A 26855-nucleotide genomic window follows, 5' to 3' on the forward strand; every position below is an offset into this window, starting at 1 on the left:
TACATCTTCAGGGAGCAAGAACTGAATACACAAACTACAGTTGTAAAAGGTAAATTCCTTCTATATGAGACCTCTTCCTTAGGTCAAATAAAAATCCTTCCAAATGAGATCGCTTGCCTAATGTTTCAATCTGTTTAGTTTTTGAAGGCTCCAACATGCTTGTATGCGTCAGCCTTGGTGACCTAATGGCGGCTCTCCATGCTGCTCAATCTCTGGTTGCTTCCCTATTCAGTCTCTCATCCCTGAGGTCACACTCAATGACCTCGTCCAAGGTCCTTTTCGGTCTACCTCTTGAAACCCTACCCCTAACATTAACACTTCTCACTTTCTGCACCCAATTATCATCCCCCACCATCTCCACATGCCCAAACCACCTCAATCTACCTCTCCTCATCACAACACCAGTACATTCCGGTCCCATCCTACCTCTCAACTCTTCCATTGTAAACCCAGCCCCCCAGGCCTCACAATCAGGGCCGCACTGCACATCCACCTAATCATTGCCATTTCTGTATGTTTGAGCCTGCGAATATCCTCTTCCTTTACTGCCCAGGTCCCACTACCACACAGCATTACACTCATAACACATGCCGCATACAAAGATCCCTTAGCATGGAAGGAGAGCTCTCTCAGTATCAGGAGAAGCAACAGCTCCCTGAACTTCTTCCAACAATTCCTCACTCTAGCCACAGAGCTAGCTCCAGCCCCACCTCCAGCAAATAACATGTCTCCCAAATAACAAAACTCTTCCACACAGAAGATTCACCAGCAGGTTCAATCCTTTCATGCCTGGCAATCTCCACCTGCTCTCCCTGACCCACTGCACATGAAATCAGCGTAGTTTACCTCTAATACCACCACTTATCAGAAACACTGGACAAGATGGAATTACTTCCCATGCCCTTGTGGCAAATTACATGTGGCCACTCTCCCTCTTCTTTGACAGTACCACCACCAGCCCTAAATACCATCTCTTTTGTTTGATCTCAATTTACTCTGAAGCCCTTGCCTATGCTGAATGAAATGTCTGGAGGCTGCAAGAATACAACTGAAACAGGCACAATACTTCTGAAAGGCTTAAAGGGGATTATTTAACCCTTTCAGACAATGCAAGAGAGTTCTTCCTAAACACAATACCAACATACTGAGGTTGCAAGAATAATTACAGATGCATCATCACACTAAAACGATTAATAAAGGACCACAGTCATATAATAGATGATGTAAGGCTGGTTACTTTTATCATCTACAGATTCCTGTACTTTCACATGATACACTAATCTATAAAAGTAGTTATTATCAATAGCTCAGACAGACATCAGGGGGTATTTTTTGCTTGAAGGAAAAGATAAAGTTGGCAAAAATCAAAATACAGTAAAACCTCAATATAACGAACTAATCTGGGCCCAAGTCATTCTGGAAAAAAGCGAAATTCCGATAAAAGCGACATCCAGACTTCTCCCTGCTATCCCGAACTTTTTCCGATAAATCAAACAGCCCAGATCGCACCAACGGTATTTAAACTGTTTTCACCACCACTGCAGTACAGTAAATCCTCTCTAATTTGAACTCAAATAAATCAGATATCAGTTAATTCGGATCTTTTTGACCGCCGGACAAATAATTTTAGTTCGGATAGAAATACAAATTAAGCGGGACAAGTCTGAAAAAGGGTTCTAGTTGGGGAATTTCTCGCCACGCTGCTCAGTTCAGCCCGAGTCTCTCTCCGCAACAGACATGCTCCGAGTGGTTTCTATCCTAAAATGTGACATATATATATATATATATTTTTTTTTAATGGAGGAAGGAAAAACAAAGGGAAAAAAATAAGTCCATGTGCCTGGCATCCTCCATTCATAAAATATTCATAACAACTGGATTTAAATTGAAGTAGATTAAATGTTTGTGGGAAACGACTCCCAGGAAGTGAATTCCAGAAAGTAGTAGTTCTAGGGATATATGAATTTTGATAAGCAGAGGTTTTGCATTGCAGGGGAGAGAGTGTGAGTTCATGGGCGCTTCCAGCTGCCCAAGTATTTCATGAGAAAATGTGAAGGGGAGGCACAATTGAAGCCAGTTTGTCAGAGCACGTATGGTAAAAGTATCGATAAAATAATGCTAAAGAAGCAACATCTCTGTTTACTGATAATGGAGGGGGTTAGATTCTAGGAGCCCCATATTTTTTGTTAAAAATATATTTAAAGATAGGTTATTATAAATATGTCTGCTGTAAGACATCCAAGACACTGTGTTTACATACGATGTCGCCGACTGGACACATCCGTGCATTCTAACCTAACCAACTAGCTTGCCCCCTAATACTCCCCATAAATATTTTAACCTCCAACGATTGCCACTAAGCCACTTGAAAGTCCTCATTACCAATCAGAAAAAACCTCCAACCTTTCCAACACATCAATGGCCACCCAGCATCATGCATATTTCGCCAGGAACCGCTTTCAAAGCACTCATTAAAAAATAAAAATTCAGTGTGAAACTATTTTTGAAACTCATTAGTCATCAACAATAAAGAAAAAATATATATATACTGAAGTTGTCACCAGTGAGTAATTCCATACTTCTCACTTCTCAGATACACACGAATGCAGTAACTGTGAATAATACACAAGTCAGCCAAGCAGTATAATATGTATGACAGTACAGTACAATTCACAAGAACTGAACTCTCATAGTCATCATACCCAACTACTGTATTTACGTTTACACGTAGTGTCTTCACATACCATCAGAGCCAAATTTTCTCGACCAAAGACAATCATTTTTTTTTTTTCTTCTTCTTCCTCTTCTTCTTCTTCACACTTGTTGCACTAAAGGCAAAAACATTAATTTTACTGCTTCATCATTAACTTTTTCGTTTTTTTCCAATAAAGAAACTATCCCCATTGTAAAACACAACCGACTCATTTTATCTGTCTGATTGTTTGCATGTAAACTACATCATGCGTCACTTCGTCCAACAATTTTATATTTTCTAAATAAATAAATGTTTTTCTTGTGTTTACAGCACTTTCAGAGTGCTTTGGCCTAACTAAAGTTAGTTTGGAACCATGTGCTCAGAGTTCTGCAAGGAAATTAGGAGCAAGGAAATAAGCAAATTGAACGCTTCTCATCACAGCTAACTGTCTGATTGTTTGCATTCAAACTCCTACACGACACGGCACTTTGTCCAACAAGGTTACATTTTCCTTTGGAATAAATACTCTTCTTGTGTTTATAGAACTTTCAGAGTGCTTAGGCCTAACTAAAGTTAGTCTGGAACCACGTGCTCAGAGTTCTGAGAGGAAATGTGGAGCAAGGAAATAAGCAAATAAATGCTTCTCATCACAGCGACCATCCACACAACACAGATAGGCAGTTGCAGGTGGTATGGGACATGGGTACAGTACTGTTCAATGTTTTTGTGAAAAAGCCAAGTTTTAGTGGGTGTGGTTGTGCTTTGGGGGTTGGGGGAGGCATGTGCTCTTATAATTCGAATTTTCAGACATTTTGACATGGGGTTCCCCCCAATTAATCCGAATTAGAGAGGGTTTACTGTAATTTACTGTATTATACAGTACAGTACATTCATTACAATAATCAAATGGTATAATACAGTAATCCCTCCACTATCCGATGTAATAGAGCCAATGTCCGGAAAGTGGGCACCTGCCTGCTGGACTGGTACTTAAGGACCCTAACCCAGCCTAACTTTGAAAGCCACCTAAATAACTCCCTACTGGACATGCATAGCACCTATTTAAACCTACTGAAGACCCTATTCACACTAATAATGGACATAAAGCATGAAATAAATGAAAAGGAACCAAAGAATGAGGAATTAGAAGTGACTGTACCTCAGCCAGGGTACTTACAGCACGTCTGTGGCCACCTTCTTAAGGCTTTGGCAGTGGCAAAAATGCTCCTGAAGCACCTATAGTAATCCAGTGTTGTGCTGCACTTACAGTAATTCTTTGCAATGCAAGTTATAATTGTTTAATGCTGCACATTGTTAACTGCACCAAGCCAGTTTCAACCGCCAGTCTGCACTCCACAGTTAATCCTCTGCACTCTAAATTCTAATTTCTTAACACTGCACAACACTGTAAATTCCCGTGTGGTCTACTGGCGAAGAATTGCAGTTTATTCACACACACACAAAAAACGAGCATGTGTGGCATCCACTGCGATAAGCATCCACTTGTGATCGAAGTTAAACTAACTGTTGGAGTGTTGGTGACAGGGAAACAGAGTTGCCAGATTGCAACAGCCACATTACCAAACTCCTCAATTTTCATTACCAAATTTAACTTTTCATTACCAAATTCATAAAGCTAAGTGGAAATAAATGTAATCACTCTTCTTATAATTAACAGCATGTTGATTATTTTCACGCTATGTAGGCTAGCAAATTAATCAGAGAGAGCAGACAATCCACCATCTCCAACCTGTGTATCCTCATACATGTGAAAAATCCATTTGGTAATGCGTTATTCTGATTCATTACCAAACAAATTTTTCATTACTAAATTGGCCCACAAGACATGTAAAGGTGTATGGTATGTAGGAGGACTGCTGGGCCTTGATAGCAGGCTGTGAAGCCTATGCCCAGTCAAAAAAAAAAAAAAAAAAAAAAAAAAAAAAAAAGTTATGAAAAATACCAAATGGCAACCCTGAGAGGGGAGCAGGGAGGAAGGAAGGGGTGAAGGGGCCATGGTGTAAACAGCTGTTCGGCACTGCGTGGCAATTTCAAATTATGAGGGGATTTTTTTTTTTTTGAAGGTCCAGGTCCACAATGTCCGGTAAGTGGGGTGTCCGAAAAGTGGGTGTCCGGGTAGTATAGGGATTACTGTATATGTAATAATACTGTACTGTTCACTGAAAAATCTGTCTTTTATTTACCTTATTGTGGTGAACATAGCTGAAGTGGCCAGGCAGTCCGGACTGCTTCTGGCTTTATCGGACTTTTTCCAATCCATAAGAATTTAGTCCGATAACTCCTCGATTCCGATAAAAGCGAATTCTGGTCTACTGAAGTCTATTATATCGAAGTTTTACTGTAAAGGCAATTTCTTGAAAAGGGGAAAATTACATGCGATATTTAAGGTGGCTACTAAGCAACGAATGCTCTAAACTTAATGTTCAAGATAAACCAAATCATTCATTAAAGTCTACAGTACACCTCACTCTACAGTATTTAACCCATTAAATCCAGGTGATGCCTGTACACTCCTCAATTCTTTCCCATCTCCCAAATGTAGGATGGTGGACTGCAGGAAAAGGGCATCTTCATCCTGAAGTCCACTGGGCTCATGTCCAAATGAGCCTACAGCCACAACAATAATAAAAATGGTAGTAATAATTGTGCCTCATACTCACGTCCAGCATATTCAGGACCAAGGAGCTTCTTGACGTGTAATGTGGAGAAGAGGTGATTCTTCTGGTCTGCCTCTGTCTTCAAAGGCACCTCACAGTACGGGCAGAACAGCAGTACCTTGTCTCGAGGAAAGAGTCCCGCCTTCTTGCTGGCCACACGTCTATCCGTGAACCAGTTCCGAATCTGAGACTGAAGACAAAGAGTAGGGTATTTTAGATTAAGCTTGAGACAGGAAACTTGGTCACATGATGAGTGTTCACTGAAAATCTGTGGATGGATACACAGTACATAGGAAAGTACTTGTCAGTTGCAGACCTTAAGACTGCAAGATGAATAATATCCTGTATTGTCTACAGATACTAATCTAAGACTTCTGATCATAAGGAAGAAAGAACAGTCTCCAATGTAATTCAATGAATATATAATTCATGAGTTACATAATGGAGACTTAAGCAACAGCTTTTTATTTAAAATATTTTGGTTAAGCTGGGTTATGAGTTAGACTTTGGGAGTGCAGTAACTGGTTAACAAAAAACAATAGTGACATGTGAGGTCTGTTCAAAAAGTACACGCATACCTCAGTTTAATGGTGCAACTGGTTAAGTAAAAACCCATCGTTAGGTGGGATATCGTATCTCAGGGTATATTTAACATGTATAGGGATGCGTTTTTGAGCCTTGGGTTTCCCCCCCAACCAAGTCCTAAACCCACCCAAATGAGTAAAAAATTTAAAAAGTTTAAAGCCAATCTACATGGCTGAACAACTGTAAAAGAAGCTAACCTAAGCATAAAACCACTGCCCATCTGGCTTGTACCCAGTCAAGGTCACTGGAGAATGCCATCTCTGACTCATATTCAAACTCTGTAGAGAAGAAGCAGCAGCAGTGTATACAATCCCACCATCAGACAAGCCTGGGACAATCAATAAACACCTGTTATGCATAATGTATCAATGATGCAGAATTGTCCAAAGTGCGAATTGTTGTGATGGTGAATCATTGATGTTTTCACGGGGAATTCTCAACGAAAAATGCAATCGGGATAGCCTTTTCAACAGCCCCTCTTTGTCGTTTTAGTTACTATTGTGGTTGCTGAGCTCCTTTATTTTCTTCTTATTTTCCAACATTTATTTAGAAATTCCTTTGTATTTTCAAAGCATTTTTCCTTGAACAGGCCAAATGCAAACACATGGTTTATCAGTCACAGTTTTCATCAATGCATGAAATATATACTCTCACAGGTTTTCATAATTATTAATATTTAAAATTATTATTATGTATTCCATTATAGGTTAGATCACGGTTCAATGGTCAAACATGAAATATTCTTCATTGAGTCACCTAGTTGTCTATACTGTTTTGTACCTCATCTGATGGGTGAGAATCCATACCCCAAATGACAGTGTTCACCTATGACTAAAACATTTTAATCTAGGTCTAAAAACAGTTTATAAATCAACATATACACAAAATTTGTCAAAAATATCATCAAAATTGGTAAAAAAAATAAAAATAAAATAAAAACCCATCGCAAAACCAGAGGTAGCCCTACGACAGGCGGGGAAGGGTGGTATTCCTACCCTCATCACCATTCTGGGGTATCGCATCTAGGGGTATCGTAAATCAGGGTTTGCCTATATACGACCTTGGGCTCTAAATAGCTAACCTGTTGAGCTAGGACACTAATGCCCCTCAAAGTAGATCCCTTCTGACATGACACATACCCCAACATTCTTTCCACTGACTGAAACATTTTTCAAAGTCGGTTTTCAGTATCTCTTGCAGGAGCTTTGTCGCATTTGTCATGATCTCTTCTTTCACATGAACAACTAGCTCTGCAGATGAATGTTGCTGAACACATTGAAATGTGCAAATCACAATCCAGACTTTATGAAGACTGTTATCACTGGAGATGAGAACTGAGTGTATCCAGTGGTGGGAACTGGATATATGGGTATGACCCCAAAACCAAAGCACAGTTGTTCCAGTGGAAGCATGCAGGGTCCTCGGGGGGGGGGGGGGGGGGGGGCACAACAGATCTGTAGCAAGTGAAATGCATGTTGACAATTATTTTCTATAAATGCGGTGTTGTGCATCGCAAATAGGCACCAGAAGGCAGGACTGTCAGCAAACATTACTACCTCGATGTTATCTGTCGTCTTCATGACAGTTCAGGGGAAGAGATCAGACCTTTGGAAAGCGGCAAGTTGGAAGCTGCACCATAACAACGCCCCTGCTCACTCTTTTCGACTGATTCAGGTATTTTAGGCCAAGCACAACATCCCACAAGTCTGACAGGCTCCCTACTCACCAGACATGGCTCCGTGTGATTTTTGGTCATTCCCTAAGCTCAAAACTCCACTGAAGGGCTCCCAGTTTGAGAGAAGAGATCATGATGAATGTGATGAAGAACCTACAGGTGATAACCAAAACAGAATCTGAAAAATGTTTCAGGAAGTGGAAAGAATGCTGGATTGTGTGTGTCAAGTCAGAAGGGGCCTACTTTGAGGGGGATTAGTGTCCTAACTCAACAGTCAGGTATTATTTTTTTAAAGCCTAAGGTTGGATACTTTCTGAACAGATCTTGTAACTCACATCCAATGGGAATAACACACTGTTTATCATAATACTGTCCTGGTACAGGTCCCTCTTGATTTACGCAAGTTTAAATTACACATTAAATAACACGATGTAGAAAATACATCTTTTTGCCTGCATGTTTTTAACACAATTTAAGAACACACAAAACTCACACCATGGGACATTTCACCGATTACAAAAGTGCTTGTTGATGTGTTGGAAACTTTAAGATCAGGACTTGCCCTGCTGGAGGAGAATGACCCCCAGTGTACACAGTTCTAAAGTTCCCTGTAAGGTGCTAGCAGAGCTTTGGTGCTAAAATGAGATGCTGAGGGAAAAACAGAGGAAAACCACCCAGACCACCATGCTAAACTTCTATAACCCCTGCATGCCAGGTAGTGCTGTTGTTCACTCATTATGGGAATTTTCCTGAAAATAGCCTGTTTTCAAACCTTAATATCTCGAAAACTATAGCAATTAGGGAAACAAATTAAAGACCATATTACTCATCTACTCTTCTTGCGAATGAAAGTATCCCCAAGTCTGTAGATCACTATGTCAATGAGTAATGACATGAGGATGAGGACTAATTTTTGCTGGGAGAACAGGATGGGTCCATGCATCTGCCCATGGCCCTGACTATGGCTCTGCTCTTAACGTGATAACTTCCCCATTGCTAGATAAACGAGACACAGTGGTGTCCAAAGCATGCCCTATGGCTTTATAAGTCCTTTCCTAGTATCCTTGGAAAGCAGCTTGGCAGGGGTGCACAAGGCAAAAGTCCACGTGAGGCGGGAACAGAATCAGACGAGAAGGGTTAAGAAAAGATTGTCTTGCACCTGGCAAAGTCACAGAGACAACTGAGGTATGGTTGGCTCAGCTGACGGGAGTCCCTCCCTAGCTTTTGGTTATGAGGTAAAGTGGCGGCCACTTCAAACTGTGGCACAAAAACAACCACAGTTCTGACCGACACCCAGCGGTTAGGGATTACGAATACGAAGTCAGAGCCAGCCATCAGATGCAGGTCAGAGCAGGAGATGGATTCAGGCGAGTTGTTGTAATGTGAGCTCCCTGTGCCTCTACTCTCTATCTGTAAGTGTGTTTACATAATTCATGTGAAATTAAAGATATGGAATTATAGCATAATTGTATTTTATTTCCCATATAGTACTCTAGAAAGTTCACAGAACCTAATTCCTTCACTTAACATGTATTCTTATGGGAAAATCATGTTTAAATTACAAGAAACTCAAATTACACGACTTCTGGAAGACAGTACTCGTGTATATCGGGGTGTACCTGTACAGGTATTTATCAACTAAATACTGCAATAAACAATGGTTGGCAGCTGGTTACACTTACGAATCAAAATAACCACAGTGATTTGCAAAAATTACAAATATGCACATTTATGACACTGCAAGGAATGGTGGGTAAATGAAATGTTAAGATGTAACTACAGTATAAGCTATGACTGGGGGAACCATATTCATTGACCATCATCCAAGACCAATTTTTCTGATTGAGGTGTGTTGAATCCACAAACATCGAGGAAAACAATATAACAGAAACAACCAACACAGTGCCCAGTGACTTAAGCTAGAACGCACATCATTAAAGGCTTCAAAATTCTCACCCCCATGGCAAATGTTCCTATAAATTATCCAAGCTTTAACCTGCCCCGTACTGACCAATTTATTACCAAACCCACCCTAAAACCCGATTTTTTTTTTTTTTTTTTTTTTTTGCTAACTTCTGCTTTTGGTGAGAAACAAAGGAAAATCACCAAGAAAGTGCTCACCTCAGCTTATAAGTGGTCGGGACAGGTGAGCCTCCACGCACCTGGTTTCATACTTTGTTGAGGCACGGTGCGGGTGCCGTGTTTTCTATGGTAGGGGTAACTATTTGAAACCACCCAGAATACAAAAAATATACATTTATTTGTTAAAAATTTACATGTAGTACAAGAATATATTGGTTAAAAAAAAAAAAAATATATATATATATATATATATATAGGCGATATAAGGGTTGGTTCAGTATTGGAACACCTGAAAATCACTGAATTCTTGCACAACTGACTCATGAGACAGTAGTTTCAACTTACATTATACCTGTACTTTTCTACAATCATTATACTATTTTCAACTTTCTATAACATCTATCACATATTGAGAGGCCTTAATATTATAATGAGCGTAATATTATTGCATACAGACATCTATCTATCTATTGCCAGACGCCTCAATCCCGTTTGGGGTGGCCACAAACAAATCGCCTCCAAGTCGCCCTGTCCCCCGCCATTTCACTACCCTGCTCCCAACTCACACCCCCCTCTCTCATATACCTCTCCACCCCATCCCTCCATCTCATCCTCGGTCTCCCCCTCCCTCTTCCACCCTCCACCTCACTCACATACACTCTCTTCGTCAGTCTTTCACCCTCCATCCTCTCCACATGGCCAAACCACCTCAGTGTGTTCCTCACAACGCTTCCTATCACATCCACATCAACACCACAACGCTCCTTTATATCCTCATTCGTCAGCCTGTCTCTCCACGTGACTCCACAAGCTCCTCTTAAATAACTCATTTCCACTGCTCTCACTCTTGACTTGTGTCCTTCCAACAACGTCCAAGCTTCACTTCCGTACGTTAGAGTTGGTATCACAATACTGTCATGTAGTAACTTTTTTACTTCCATGCTCACTTCCCTGTTTCTTATCACTGCTTTCAAGGAACCAGCAACCTTTCTTCCCTGCTGTACCCTTTCAAGCACTTCACCCTCCAAACCTCCATCCTTACTCATCACACTACCCAAATACTTAAACGTACTCACATTTTCCAATTCCTCACCATCCAACCTCGCTATACATTCACTGACTTCACCTCTCTCAAAGACCATCACTTTACTCTTCCCTACATTCACCTTTAGGTTCCGTTTCTTACACACTCTCTCAAACTCATCCACCAAGCCTTGCAGCTCCCCTTCATCTTCACTCAACAACACAGTATCATCTGCAAACAACAGTACAGGGAGTTTCCAAACACTATCCTCTCTCACCAGGGCCACTCCAACATCCACTACCCTACCTTGTACAGACATGCCTTACTATTATAGTGAGGGTGATATTCTCACAAGCACACAGTATTACGTTTTTATTCTGAACTTTGATTCCACAAAGATTATACCAATTTTCAACTTCTATAACTGTTATCACATACTGACAGGCCTTACAATTATAATGAGTGTAATGTTATCGCATATTTACATGCCGAGCGTAATATTCTCGCAAGCACACAGTATTACATTCTCTTCTTCAACTTCCATTATACTTTTCCACATTTTCCAACCTTCTATAACTGTTATCACATATATACATGACTTACTATTATAGTGAGTGTGATATTCTCGCAAGCACACAGTGTTATATATTGATTGGCCTTACTAGAGTGTGCATACATACACACATTATCAGTAATGTAGTAGGGTGTGATATTCCTTGAAACTGGGCTCAAGGCACAAGCCAACATTATAATCCACACACTCGCATCTCGTCTGCCAGTGCTCGTTCTTACTTTGGAGTTGCTGCATACATGACAGTGGTGCTGAGGTCTGGGGCAGTTTGGTTGAGAGGGGATGGTGGTGAGGAAGTGCTGTCCTGTGAGGCATAGGGGCATCTGGCCAGTAGTGGCGGTGCGGGTGTGGGTGTGGGGCCTTTCCTCTGCATATTTCCCGATGATCTCTTGGGACAGCTCCCTCACAAACCCCTCGAAGATCTCGGAGGTTCCTGTTGTCAAGGCATGGAGGTAGTGGCAGTTGAGGACCATGATATCGTGCAGGTGGAAGAGTTTCTTCTACCACTTCATCGTGGTCCTGGCACATTCCACACTGGAAATCATGGATTCAGACTGGTCTACCTGCCTCATGTTCACACTGTACTCCACTACTGACTCCGATTTCCAGACATGGGCCCTCCTCTGGCCGGTGTATTCCACGGAGTCCATACGGCACATCAGGGGGCGACGTACCGTCAACAGGAGGGAAATTTCTCTCTTGTGGTTCCATACAATGGCAAGGGTGTTGTTTGCCTTGAAGAAAACCACCTCATTCCTGTCTAGTTACCTCCTGAGATTCACCATTCCACAGACTCCAGTGTTGTGAAGATGGAGGTACCGAGTGAGAAGAGAGCTAGTGTACCAGTTATCCAGGTACAAGACGTAACCACGATGAAGGTACTGCTCTATCGCTGTCTTTGCCACGGACCCAGAGAGTCCAATATTTCGATCTTCTATTATGTCTGTCTCTGCACCGGTCTACAAGACTATGTCTTGCACATAACCAGTTTTACAGTCACACATAACAAAGATCTTGAACCCAAGATGGTGCCTCTTGTTGGGTATGTACTGGTGAAAGGAAATATTGCCTCTCCACAACACAAGACTCTCGTCTATAATGAGGTCTCTGTAAGGAGAGCGGAATGTTTCCCGTAGGTGATCAAAAACAAGCCTAATTCTCCTCATTTTATCTGTGTTATTTGCACTAGCAGAGTCGTCTGCATCATAGAAATGCAGGCGGCTCAGAATGTATTGACACCTACTCCAACTCATAACTTTACCAAAGAACGGTGTGTAAGTAATCGGGTCAGTTGACCAGTAAGCCGGAATTTGTCTTTTTCGTACAATACCCATCAAAAGAACCAAGGCCAAAAAAATGAACAGCTCACCTACTGTTACTGGGTAATCATAGCGCCATGAGTGCCTGCTCATTGTCCCCTTGCGTTTGCTTTCACGGCGCATGCTCCTGGCGAAGGTGTTTGTCTGCTCCACTATATGCTCCATAAACAGCTCAGAGAAGTAACGGTGGAAGAAATCCACCCTGTGGGAGCCTTCATGGATGTGTGGAGCAGTGCAGCCAGACCACCACTCGTCTGTGAAGGGGTGAGTTGTTGGTACAAAATCACTCCCGTCCTCCCAGAACCAAGACACATTACCGTCTCCAGCCTCGTCTCCATCGTCGGGGTGTGGAGAAGAGGGTGTGGGGGTGGAGAACGGCACCCTTCCCAACTCGCACTCCTTTTTCCTTTCCCCTTCCCCTTCGTCCCTTTCCCCACATCACGGGGCTGTGGGGTGAAGGAGATGCTTGGGAGCAGCTCCACCTCACCTGCCCACCGTCCAGGTGCACCACGTGGGAGCACGGGAGCTCCCTGCCTGTCACCACAACTTTCATTTTCCACACCACACACTCCCGCCCCTACACTTCCGCCTTCCCCACACAAAACAACAGGCCCATACCTTACTCGCCTCCTTGCCCCTTCCATTCCATGTGGCAAGATCCGTTCCCACCCTAACCACGTGGGAACACCATATCCACCTGCTCTGTCCTCGTCCGACCCTTCATGCACAGGATGGAGAGAGGTGCGTGCACGTCCTCGTGATCTAGCCTGGCCTTCCCCTGCCTGACAATATGTTACATACTGCTGCTTCCTTGGTGTCGGTATCTCCTCGTCAGGCAGCACGTAGTCTTTGTCGAGGACACCGTTGTTGATTGGCAAACCACTGTCGCAAGTGAAGGCCTCTGCTGGATATCAGTCCAGGACGGCTTGGTTTTCCTCGTCAGAGAGACCTCAGCGCACCATGTCTGTCCTGGGTCACTGCTAACAGGTGAGTGGCCGAGTCAAAGGTGTGCGTGGGTCACGCAGGGTTGGGGAGTGTCCCCACCTGGCGGCAGGTAGAGGAAGGCGTCATGCGTCTACGACCAAAAATCATGCGTGAAATATGAAAAATGTGCAAATGATGGATCTTGCAAATGCAAAACATGTATAAAGGTCGTGGGGACTGGGCGTGAAAAAAAGTTGTGACGTGCATTGTACGATGTTGGTACGAGGCAGGTTAAGTGCCAAGTTTAACATATGAATGTGACACCATGATGTGGCATGAAAATCAAGAGTCAAGAGTGAGAGCAGTGGAGATGGGACTGCTGAGGAATGTATGTGGAGTATAGAGAGTGGACAGGATACTAAATAATGTGATTCATAAATGATATGGAGTGAGGAAGTCTGTGGACACCAGAATAGAAAAGGGTGTACTGAAATGGTATGATCAGGTGGAGAGAATGAATAACAATACAGTGGTGAAAAAGGTATATCAGAGAGAACTTCAAGGAGGAGGAGAAACGGTAGACCATGGAGAAGGTGAAGGGATATGGTGGATGAGTGTGTGAGGAAGAGAGGTTTAGAAGTCGGTATGGCTTGGGAACCGACAAGAGATCGAGCTGGTTGGTGAGGTTAGGAAAGTGACAATTTGGCTAGATGAATGTTGTGAGAAGAGGTCCTTGACCAGGGATTTGGTACCCCTTTTAACATGACAGCATCCGGACTGAATCTATTGGATACATTTATGTGAAGCTACAAAATGTAGTGAAAGTTTTTGGCATTATCAGATAAAGCCATGATTCCAGGGGCTTGAATGATGACTGAATGGAAGCTTGGCCCATTAGACTGGGCAAACCTAGGCTGTCTGGACGTTGCTACTCCTCACACTGCCCTAAGGTGGGAAAAGAGGTCTGGATGATGATGATGATGATAATGTGACAAAAATATTAGAGCAATATGTCACAAAAGTAAAGATAAGATGAAAGCAACCCTCACCATGTGCACTTCCTTAACCATTTCAGACTGAGGATGTCACATATTTCAATGTTGTTATATGACAGTTTTATTCAGCTTAGGATACATTTTTTAAACCTAAGGGTTTAGAGAATGTTGGATGTCCAAGGAGTTGATGTACTGTAATGAGAAAGTGACTCTTGACCTAATTCTTGGTTAACAATGCTTATCAACATGAGTTAAATTGTCAACTGTTATAGAGTTACAATTAATGATGACCTTGGATACTTACAACAGAGACCATTTTTGCTAATACATCGTGACTAGGTTTGCAAGAGAGTATTTAAAAAAAAAAAAAAAAAAAAAAAAAAAAAAAAAAAAGAGGATGTGGTCACTGAGTGTGATATCAGGGTTAAAGGATTGAACAGGGAAGCTATCAGAGACTGAGCATGAAGTGCTCCTATTAGGTACCAAGGCCAATGCATGCAAGCATGTTGGTGCCTTTATAAACAATACGAATGAACACAAGAAGTCGAGTATATATCTCTAGCTCCACAATGGGTGAGAACTGGACTGAACCTGATTATATCTACCTATCTATATCAGTGATCTCCAACCTTTACACCATGGAAGAACCCCTGAAACAATTTTTTGTATCCCAGGGAACCTCTACCTAGTATATGTATATATGTGTGTATCTATCTATATATATTTGTGGCCACCCCGAACGGGACTGAGGCGTCTGGCAATATACTGTATATATATATACCTTTTCCTTCTGCCTATGGGTGACTTTACACTCTCTCTTCTGTCTTTCTTTCCTCCATTCTTTCCTCTTCTGCCTATGGGTGACTCTACACTGTGTGACAAGCCAAACGGCCTCCTGTACACCAGGAAACCTTTTACTATGCTGGGTGGTAACCATACAACCAATTTATGGCACCTGGTGGTTTAGTGGGCAATTAAGGTGCCCCAATCAGATTGAGCCTGTGCAGGTTACTATCCAAGGGATGGTTGGGGTTTATTGCTCACGTACTGCCACTCAGGGATGAGCGAGGCTGGTCACTCTCATCTTTGTTAGCACCAACTTGCCTAGCCCTGGGCTCCTACACCCCTCATGGGGCAACACAGGATTAGACGATGTATATATATATATATATATATATATATATATATATATATACACATCAAATGGTTTCCTGTACAACAGGAAACCATTTACTACTCTGGTTGGTAACCATATAACCAAATTTTGATGCCTGGTGGTTTAGTGGGTAATTATTGCGCTCCAATCGGACTGAGCCGGTGAAGGTTTATATCCAAGGGATGGTTGGGGTTTATTGCTCACGTAATGCCACTCAGGGATGAGTGAGGCTGGTCAATCTCATCTTCAATGTCAGGACCAACTTGCCTAGCCCCGGGCTCCTACACTCCTTATGGGACAATGAAGGATTGGATGATGAATGATATATATATATATATATATATATATATATATATATATATACAGTGCTCGTCAGAAGTATTCAGCGTTGTCCACCAGGCGCGCAATACTTATGGCCCAAAAAGAATCACCCATTCTGGGGGGTAAGAATTGAGCCACAAGTTTGAGCTCCGAGCATGACGTCACGGTAGCCTGGGGCCTTCCGACGCGCTGGTTGGTTCCCGCCTCAGTCGCCCACGGGCTGCCTGAGAGAGAGGAACTCCGCCGAGTGTCCCTCTCAAATTGCGCCATTTTTTACCGAGTGTCCCGCAGTTTTCTGGCCTTCACAACTTTGTTATGGCACCTACCCGTGAACTATCGAGTGAAATCATATCCCAGATCATTGCTCTAAAGGAGGCAGGCCACCAGACAAAGGAAATTAGTGAATTGGTTGGTGTGGCACGATCGACAGTGCGTCGTTGGTGTGCGCGGTTTCGGGAGGAAAACAGTGGTGCAGTTCCCACAAAGAAACCGCGGTCTGGTAGGCCTAGGAAAACTTCCCCAAGGTCTGTTAATGTTTTAAAACGTGCAGTGGAGTTTAATCCTCGTGTGAGTGCAAGGAAAATTAAGGAGAGCAACCCGGAAGTGTTTGGTGAGGTGTCAGTGAGAACAGTGTCTCGTAGGGTGCATGAGCTTGGTTACACAAGTCACAGGCCTGTGAAAAAGCCTCTTCTCACCAAGAGCCAGAGAATTCGTAGGCTTTCCTTTGCTAATAAATATCTAACCTGGGGTGAGGAGCAATGGTTGTCAGTGTTGTGGTCTGATGAGGCAACGTTTAGTGTTACCTGTAACAGAGGAGCACGTGTGTATCGACGCAAAGGTAGTGACCCACTTGACCCACGGTATGTAGAAAGCACAGTTAAACATCCTGATTCACTCATGGTATGGGGTTGTTTCTCAGGGAAGGGTTTGGGGAAGCTTGTTGTACTTCCCAAGAACATCAGAGTGAATCAGGATGTTTACCTGGAGCTTCTGTGTGATCATTTACCAGACTCCTTCGAGCTAACAGGTGCACGAGTGTTTCAGCAGGACGGTGCACCTGCTCACAAGGCCAAATCGGTCACCAATTGGCTTCGTGACTGCGAGGTATCATTCATGACAGACTGGCCAGGAAATAGCCCAGACCTCAACCCCATTGAAAACCTCTGGTACCTCGTAAAGAAGAGTCTCCAAGGGAAAGACGTGAGCTCTCTGCCTAAGTTGGAAGCCGCCATTCGTGACTCCTGGGACAAAATACCCCTACAGCACCTCAGGAGCCTCGCCCTTTCACTTCCAAGACGTCTCAGGTCCGTGAAGAAACGTAAAGGCTACCCTACGAAGCACTAAAGGTAAATAAAATGCATTATTTATATGTTTTTTCAATGTTGAAAGGTTTGTTTCTCAGGAGGGACGCAGGGCGCTCTATACTTCTGACGAGCACTGTATATATATATATATATATATATATATATATATATGGGGGATGTGCGTATGGTATAAGGAATGCGGAAGGGGAAAGGATACTCGAGTTTGGGGAGGCAACGGACATGATTGTGTGCAACACATTTTAGGAAAAGAGAGAGCAGGTTAATTACGTATGAGTCTGGAGGAAATAGCAGTCTGATAGATTATTTTCTGGTTAGGAGGGCTGATAGGAGGTTAGTGAGGGATGTTAAAGTTATAGGAAGTGAGGAGTCTGTGCACCAGCACAAACTATTGATTTGTGATATGCTGCTTAAAGAATGAGTGATGAAAAAGAGGACTTACAAACCTAGGAAGAAAATATGGAAGCTGGAAAACCAAGAAGTAAGGGATGCCTGCTATAGTGAGATGAGGAGAGTGGTGGCTCAAGAGGAAGCCATAGACAAAGGCGTTAATGAACAGTACAGAGCCCTCAAGAACAACATACTGAGAGTTACTAAAGTAATATGAAGTTGAACAAGAGGACCACCAAGACATAAAGTAACTTGATGGTGGGATGAGGGTGTAGAAGCTGCAGTTATGGAGAAAAGAAGGCTTTTCTGGGAATGGAAGAAGGGTGGTAGCAAGGAGGAATACTTGGCTGCCAAGCGTAGGGCTAGAAGAGAGGTATACAGGGCGAAGTCTGAGTCACAAAGACTTTTACTTGATAACCTAAATCATAGGGAAAGGAAAAATATGATATTTAAGGTGGCAAATCAGATGAAGAGGGATAATCGGGATATTATAGGTCAGCAGTGTGTGAAGAATGAAGGAAGGGTAGTGGTGAACAGTGAGGATATTAAAGATGCATGGGGATAGCATTATAGCCAGTTGTTGAATGAGGAGTTTGACTGGGACAGGGATGGTTTGGAGCCAGCAGATCCAGTGTTTGGCCCTTGGCCTTTGATGCTGCTACTGTAAGTGAGGCAATAAGCAGGATGAAGGTGGGGAAGGCAGCAGGTGTGTCTGGGTTGACTGCCGAAATGTTGAAGGCCTCAGGAGATATAGGGGTGAGGTTAGTCACTGACCTGATAAATATGATTATTTATGAGACTGAGCCGGTGAAGGTTTATATCCAAGGGGTGGTTGGGGTTGATTGCTCATGTAATGCCACTCAGGGATGAATGAGGCTGGTCACTCTCATCTTAAATGTCAGGACCAACTTGCCTAGCCCCGGGTTCCTACGCTCCTCTGTGGGGCGACATAGGATTGGATGATGATGATGATGTGTTGTCCCAGATGACTGGCTGAAGAGTGTAACTGTAAATGTGTATAAAGGGATGGGTGATGCCTTGGAAAGAGGAAATTATAGAGGTATAAAGCTTTTAGATCAGATAGTGAAGGTAATGGAGAGAGTTTTAGAAGGTATGATTCGAGAAAGAGTGAATATTGATGAGATGCAGTTTGGGTTTATGCCACGTAGGGGGACCACTGATGCCATATCCATTGTTCGACAGTTTCAGGAAAAATATATTGGTAAGAAAAGGGATCTGTATTTTGTTTTTGTTGATTTGGAAAAGGCCTTTGACAGAGTCCCTAGAAAGGTCGTGAAGTGGGCAATGAGAAACTTGGCTTGGAGGAGTGGCTGGTTAGGGTGGTTATGGCTATGTATGTGGGTGCTCGCACCCAGGTAAGAGTGAATGGAGATTTGAGTGATGAGTTTTCCGTGAATGTTGGTGTGCATCAGGGGTCAGTTTTGAGTCCCATGTTGTTTATCACGGTGCTTGAAGCCCTCTAACGTGACTTCAGAAACGGACTCCCGTGGCAGATGTTGTATGCTGATGATTTAGTGTTGACTGCAGAGTACGAAAGGGAGGCGGAGGAAAGGTTTAGGAAGTGGAGAACAAGGGCTTAAGGGTAAATGCAGATAAAACAAAAGCGATGATATCTAGGGTTGATGGTGGTACAGTCAAAGATGAGGGATAATGGCCATGTGCAGTTTGCCACAAGGACATGGGAAGTAATTCCATCTTGTGCGGTGTTTGTGGTAAGTGGGTGCATAAGAGATGTAGTAGTATCAGAGGTAAACAGCGAGATAATGCTGATTTTATGTGTCATGTCGGGGAGAGCAGGTGGAGATTGCCAGGCTTGAAAGGATTGAACTTGCTGGTGAATCTCTTGAGTGTGTGGAAGAGTTTTGTTATTTGGGAGACATCCTGTGTACAGGAGGTGGGGCTGGAGCTAGCTCTGTGGCTAGGGTGAGAAGTGGTTGGAAGAAGGTCAGAGAGCTTTTGCCTCTCCTGACATTGAGAGGACTCTCCCTATGTGCTAAGGGGTCTTTGTATGCAGCATGTGTTGGGAGTGTAATGCTGTATGGTAGTGAGACCTGGGCAGTAAAGGAGGAGGATATTCACAGGCTCAGACGTACAGAAATGACAATGATTAGGTGGATGTGTAGTGCATCCCTGCATGCAAGATCTGGGGGGGCTGGGTTTACAATGGAAGAGTTGAGAGGTAGGATGGGACTGAAGTGTATTGGTGCTGTGATGAGGAGAGGTAGATTGAGATGGTTCGGACATGTGGAAAGGATGAGGGATGATAATTGGATGAGGAAGGTGAGAAGTGTTAGTATTTGGTGTGGGGTTATGAAGGGTAGACCGAGAAAGACATGGGACGAGGTCATTGTGACCTCAGGGTCAAGGGACTGAACAGGGAGGCTGCAATGGATTGTGCAGCATGGAGAGCCGCAATTAGGTGACCAAGGCCGACACATGCAAGCATGTTGGAGCCTTTAAAAATGAAACGAACGAAACATATATATATATATAGTCGTATATATACAGTGCATCATCATCATCTAATCCTGCGTTGCCCCATAAGAAGCGTAGGATCTCGGGGCTAGGCAAGTTGGTCCTGACATTTAAGATGAGAGTGACCAGCCTCACTCATCCTCTAGTGGCATTTTGTGAGCAATAAACCCCACCCACCCCTTGGATATAAACCTGCATCGGCTCAATCTGATTGGAACACCTTAATTACCCACTAAACCACCAGGCACAACAATTTGGTTACATGGTTACCACCCAGTGTAGTAAACGGTTTCCTAGTGTGCAAGAAACCATTTGGCTTGTCGCTCAGTGCAGTCACCCATAGACAGAAGGAAGAGGTAAGAAAGAAGAAAAGAAAGACAGAAGAGGAAGGAAGGAAGAGAGGAAAGGGCAGCCATATACAGTGTATATATATTATACATACATACATATATATATATATATATATATATCGTTTTCGTTTTTAAAGGCTCCAACATCCTTGCATGTGTCGGCCTTGGTCACCTAATGGCGGCTCTCCACGCTGCACGATCCATTGCAGCCTCCCTGTTCAGTCCCTTAACCCTAAGGTCACACTTGATTCGTTTTCGTTTTTAAAGGCTCCAACATGCTTGCATGTGTCGGCCTTGGTCACCTAATGGCGGCTCTCCATGCTGCACGATCCATTGCAGCCTCCCTGTTCAGTCCCTTAACCCTAAGGTCACACTTAATGACCTCGTCCCATGTCTTTCTCGGTCTACCCCTCACAACCCCACCCCCAATATTAACACTTCTCACCTGCCTCACCCAATTATCATCCCCCATCCTCTCCACATGTCCAAACCACCTCAATCTACCTCTCCTCATCACACCACCAATACACTCCAGTCCCATCCTACCTCTCAACTCTTTCATTGTAAACCCTGCCCCTCCAGGCCTTGGACGCAGGGACGCACTGCACATCATACCTAATCATTGTCATTTCTGTACGTCTGAGCCGGCGAATGTCCTCCTCCTTCATTGCCCAGGTCTCACTGCCATACAGCATTACACTCCTAACACATGCTGCATACAAAGACCCCTTAGCACATAGGGAGAGCCCTCTCAATGTCAGGAGAGGCAAGAGCTCCCTGAACTTCTTCCAACCACTTCTCACCCTAGCCACAGAGCTAGCTCCAGCCCCACCTCCAGCACACAACATGTCTCCCAAATAACAAAACTCTTCCACACACTCAAGAGATTCACCAGCAAGTTCAATCCTTTCACGTCTGACGATCTCCACCTGCTCACCCCGGCACGCCGTACACATAAAATCAGCATTATCTCGCAGTCTACCTTTGATACCACTACATCTCTTATGCACCCATTTATCACACACACCGCACAAGATGGAATTACTTCCCACGCCCTTGTGGCAAACTTCACATGGCCACTCTCCCTTGTCTTTGACAGTACCGCCACCAACCCTAGATATCATCACTTTTGTTTTATCTGCATATATATATATATATATGCAGTATAAATATTTTTTAGTTTTAGGCCGTGTCCCCCTTTTATTAAGAGTTAAAACGTTGTCCCTGGACTTTGGTTTTGAAGCGTGTAGCATTTTATGACTGGATGCCCTTCCTGATGTCTACCAATGACCCTTGGGTGGACTCAAACCTCCGACCCTTTGGTCAGAGCTAATTTTAACACTCAAAAACAGCCAATCAACTACTGAAGTTAGTACATTAAGTTCTGGGAAACCCTGTATACAGCCTCCACAAATTCCTTCACTTCTGGATGCTCTCCTAAGCAAAATAAAACTGTCTGGTAGCAGTAATAATAAACTACAAAGACATCCATCCACTGAAGAACTTAAACACTGAAGGCTGGTTTACATGACCAGTTTTGAAGCACGGTGTTGAAACAGTCATAGAACATGGCTGTACAAATTAATACACAGGTAAACAAATACACCAGCTTGCGAGGGATATTCAGTGATCTAAATAATCTGACATGGATACCTCTCTCTCCCCCTCTCTCACACACACTACTAAGATTAGCTATGTAAACTAGCTGTTAATCCACTCAGATCTACCATTCATTTATTTTTTTACTTCCACGTCTTGCTACCTTTTTCTTGCTCAATCACTTACACTTAGCCATCTCATCATCATTCAGACCTCTTTTTCCACCTAAGAATGTAGTGAGTCAGAGTCCAGAGAGCAAGAAAAAAGTAAATAAAAACATCAGTCTGCAGGTACATACAGTAAAAGTCCTGTAATCTGAATGGCAGGGGATGAGGGTCTTTCAGACTTTTTTTTTTTTTTTACTATTGGGAGAGAGACCTCTGAAAACATTAGAAATATGTACACGATCATTAAATAAATGCTTCAAATGATATTGGTTACTGTTTTACACACTGGAAATGCATAGAAATGTAGATGAATAGTTGAAGGTATGTACATCCAAGTCAAAGAGCAAGTCCAAGCCAAATAAATCCTTAGTTAAGCCCAGGAAAATTTGAAAAAAAGACCAGAAAATTTTGAAAATTTTCGCCTTGACAAATTAGGAGTACTGTACCAGGATATTCAGATTGGTGGTCGGACTGGGGGACTTTTACCGCAGTCCTTTACCCAACATCATTTACGACACTTCCTCATCACCGGCATCCTGACCTATCAAACATCCCCACCCGCTAATGTAACAATAACACCCTATGCGAAGTTCAGAGACCCCAGGCTAGGCTACAGCTGTCTGAAGCAATTGAGGGTGGTTGACTGATTGACATCCCTGGTGTATGGCTAAGAACTTGACTCCTTCACATCACTAAACCAAATGGTACCTTACACCTGGAGAGGAATACTACTGATTATGAGAAGAGAACCACCACCACCACATTTTAAAAAGGTATTCTCAGCTAAGAATAACAAAAGGACTGATAGAAGATACTGTCAATAATCAAGCTGGACTAAACACAATGACCTATTGTTGAGCACACATTAATTTTATGCTGAAAAATTCTTAAATGGAAAGATTAGTCACAACAAACCCAGTGATACAGCACTAATGAACATAGCATTCATCGTCATCCCAACCAGAATTTTGCTCCTTGAATCTTTAAGATGTATTTATCTATTGTGTTCTTCCCACCACTTGATTTTATTCACCTTTGGAAAGACTTCTCATACTACAGGATAATGCAGACAATCTCCATCTCCTCCATTTAAAAAATCTCTTGCAAAAAGAAAAACAAAAATACACTGGAGTGGAGTGATTGATACACAACAAAATCCTTTAATCTTATACAGGAGAGGACTATGAAATGAAAGGAAGCCCTTTATAAAATAATCCCATTTCTGTGCCATAGGAGGTACAAGACTGTTTGCAAAACAAGTGCTGGGAGGAGGGATCACCACATCTCTTCACCAATATCAAGACGGGGGGACTTCAAGCCACCTTTTACAATGCAGACAATACATGGGCAGTACTCTTCCTCCACTACCTTTACAGCTATGACAGGATATTTACATGTCCAGTTTCACATCAGTGAGCATATACACTGCTGAGAATCTCCCCTAGTATTTCAATTTTTCTGTGATTCCTTATGACTTGAGGCATTTTATGGTTGATGAATGGTCAGACACAGAATGATGTGATCATTGTTTCATGCAGTGGTGGTGATGGCTATTTCACATCAGCCTGGACACTAGTCAGCCAGCTGATGTTCAGATGGCCAAGAACAAGAGGTCTTCAACTTGTCATTACATATAAATGAGACCACCTTGAATCTTCCAAATGTTTTAGTTGTATGCAGAAAGACTAATTCTATGAAAATTCTTGCAATGAATCAGGTCAATTTTTTCCAAATCTACTGCATTACAGCCAACCCAAATGATATGCATGATGCAGCCAAGGGGTTTAACGTGGCCTGGCTGTACCATGACCTGATTATCAATTACCGTAACTCCTTCAGCCCCCGCAAACTCTCCTAAAATAAACTAAAAAATCTGGCAATAGAGAGAGAGAGAGAGAGAGAGAGAGAGAGAGAAAAAAAATCTTGTGCTTAAGACAATTCAAAGCTGTACTTAAGAGTAAATAAAGATCAGAATACAACTGACTGAAAGAATTCATAGTGATACCATGCAAACAATAAAGCACATGTGATTAAACAAATATATAAACACTTAAAAAAGTACTGCACTACAGGACTTGCAAATTAAATATTTACACTTAATCAGTAAAATGCCAGGTAGCTACTATTTTGTACTATACTAGATTAAAATAATTAAAAAATATATTTCAAAAATTCCATTCTTTAATTTGAAAGCACAGTAAAAAAAAAAAAAAAAAAAAAAAAAAAAAAAAGAGTTGGAAGAAATGAGTGCTTCTACCATGAGGTGAATGATGCTGATAAAACTGGAAAAGTGGGAAGAAATAATAGTAATAATAATTTGAAAAAGGCTGTAAAATGGTTTCTATGAATGGGTGTCCAATACCATCATGTTAAAAGAATCTAACAAAACTGAATCCTTTGACTCACCCACTGCACGCCCATCATTTTGGCCAGCCGAGCCATGTGCACCGAGGAAGGAAAGTGTTCATGAGTGAAGGTAAACTTTAGCAGTTCCCCCATCCTCGGAGTCAGCTTAAGGCGCGAGGTAGCTGAGGGCTTTCCCTTGCCTGCCAGGGGCTCTCTTTTACCTATAGAATTTTGTGAATATATATATACAGTATATAAATGATGGAGCTATGGTGAAATTCTAATGATATGTTGTTATTCTCAGGCCCACAACAAGACTACGTATCTACTGTATAACACAACACAGCTTAAAAGTAACTGTTCAGATAATGAAAGACTTTAATACTAGTTGGGATATGGCAGTTTGGAGTTCCTTCTTTATGAGTGCACTATCAAAATATCCTTGGTTTGACCAGAAATAAAATTTGCATGTATGTACTTTGATGCTTTATCAAAGCCTTATACTGTAAATAAAAGCTTCAAATATTTAATTATGGCCAAGGTATATGTATGAGTTATTGTATTTTTCTGCTGCATGTATCTGTCATCCAATCCTTTACTGCTTCACCAGGAGTGTAGAGGCACTGGACTACATTACTTAATCCTGACAGTTAGAGTGAGAGAAATTTAGTGAAGATGTGCCTTCAAATAACTACATTGACAGGATTTTTTTTTTTAAGTTATTTATTTATTTTTTTAAGTTTGCAGATTCCTGTTTACACAGGTGATGAAACTACTGCAATCTGTATTTTTATTAAACTGCTGATTCTTAGCAAGTTTTGTCAATCTCCAAATTTACTTGTGTTCTAAACTGAAAATAACTCAAAGTAACCAGTCTCAGAGTGGAGAACATAATAGCTCAAAATAAAGTGATGAAAGTGCAGCCCAACTCGATCAGAAAAACAGAATAAAATTATTAAATACTAATACTCAAAATCATGCACAATTATATATACTGTATTTGTGAATAAAAATAGTACAACAATTTAATGGATATAATAAACCTACTTAAACTACAGCATACTTTTAAACTGTCACATGAAGCACATGCTAACTGGCAGAATAAAATTTTTTCAATATTCTAAGTAAATACGGTAGTTTAAAACTTAACTTTGTTCCACTTAGTCCATATAAGCCTGAGTACATAACTGCTTCAGACCAAAGATGACCTATGCATTTTATTCTTGCTATTTCTAAATGACCTTATTTACCTTCAGACACTTTTAAACTGGAAAGGTTAAACATTCCCATAATTAAGCTCTTCAATACAAGATGACTTTCCTAAATTTATTTTATAGTACTTATTACAGCAAAGTATAAGAGCATAGTGGAAGAAAGATAGGGAAGGTATGAGTTGGAGCAGATGGAAGGGCTAAAAGATGTATGTAAGATATTCACGGAAGAGATAGGCGCAGCGTGTGAGGTGGTTTGTGGAGTGAGGAGGAGGTGCAGGGGTGTGCAAGGGACAGCATGGTGGAATGACGAGGTGAAATGAACTGTGGAACAAAAGAAGACGGCATATAGTGAATGGCTAGCAAGTAGAGGTAGGGGAGAAGATGAGAGAGAGAAGAGAGAGGTACATGTGAGCAGGAGAAGGGAGGTGAAGAAACTGGTGAAGGAGAGTAAGAAGAAAGTGGATGAAGAATTTGGGAGGAATCTGAGTGGAGATGGAGGGAGAGTAAGAAATTGTTTTGGAAGGAGGTAAGGAAAGAAAGGCAGTGTTAAAGGGAAAATAGTAGGGGAATGAAAGACAGGAATAATAGATTGTTGGTGGAGAAGAGAGAGAAATTGAGGAGATGGAAGGAGCACATTGAGGATTTGTTGAAAGTAGAGAGTGAGAGCAGTGTGAGTATAATTGGTTGAGGAATGGCTAGGAGAAGAAGAGATGAAAAGAGGGAGGAAGAGATCAGTAGGGCAGAAGTAATGGAAGCAATGAAGAAGATCAAGATGGGAAAGGCCCCAGGAATTGATGGAGTGTGTGGTGAAATGCTGAGGTATGGGGGTGAGATTGTAGTAGAGTGGATATGGAAGTTATGTAGATTGGCTTGGGAAGAGGAATGGGTTCTGGAGGACTGGGAATCAGGTATAATTGTTCCTTTATACAAAGAAAAAGGGGAGAGA

At 42.2% G+C, this 26855-nt stretch overlaps 1 protein-coding gene across 1 annotated transcript in view; it reads right to left on the reverse strand.

The window, feature by feature from the left end:
• LOC145410634 (uncharacterized) overlaps positions 1-26855 on the reverse strand; it is a 39112-nt gene that overhangs the window by 6412 nt on the left and 5845 nt on the right. The window contains 2 exon segments of the mRNA XM_080280747.1: positions 5377-5563; positions 24756-24916. Of these exon segments, the coding sequence (XP_080136873.1) occupies positions 5377-5563; positions 24756-24916 (348 nt within the window).

Source organism: Coenobita brevimanus, chromosome 86 (genome assembly GCF_032717465.1).
Source record: "Coenobita brevimanus isolate Jiangsu-jjx chromosome 86, ASM3271746v2, whole genome shotgun sequence".
In the NCBI taxonomy this organism is placed as follows: Eukaryota; Metazoa; Arthropoda; class Malacostraca; order Decapoda; family Coenobitidae; genus Coenobita; species Coenobita brevimanus.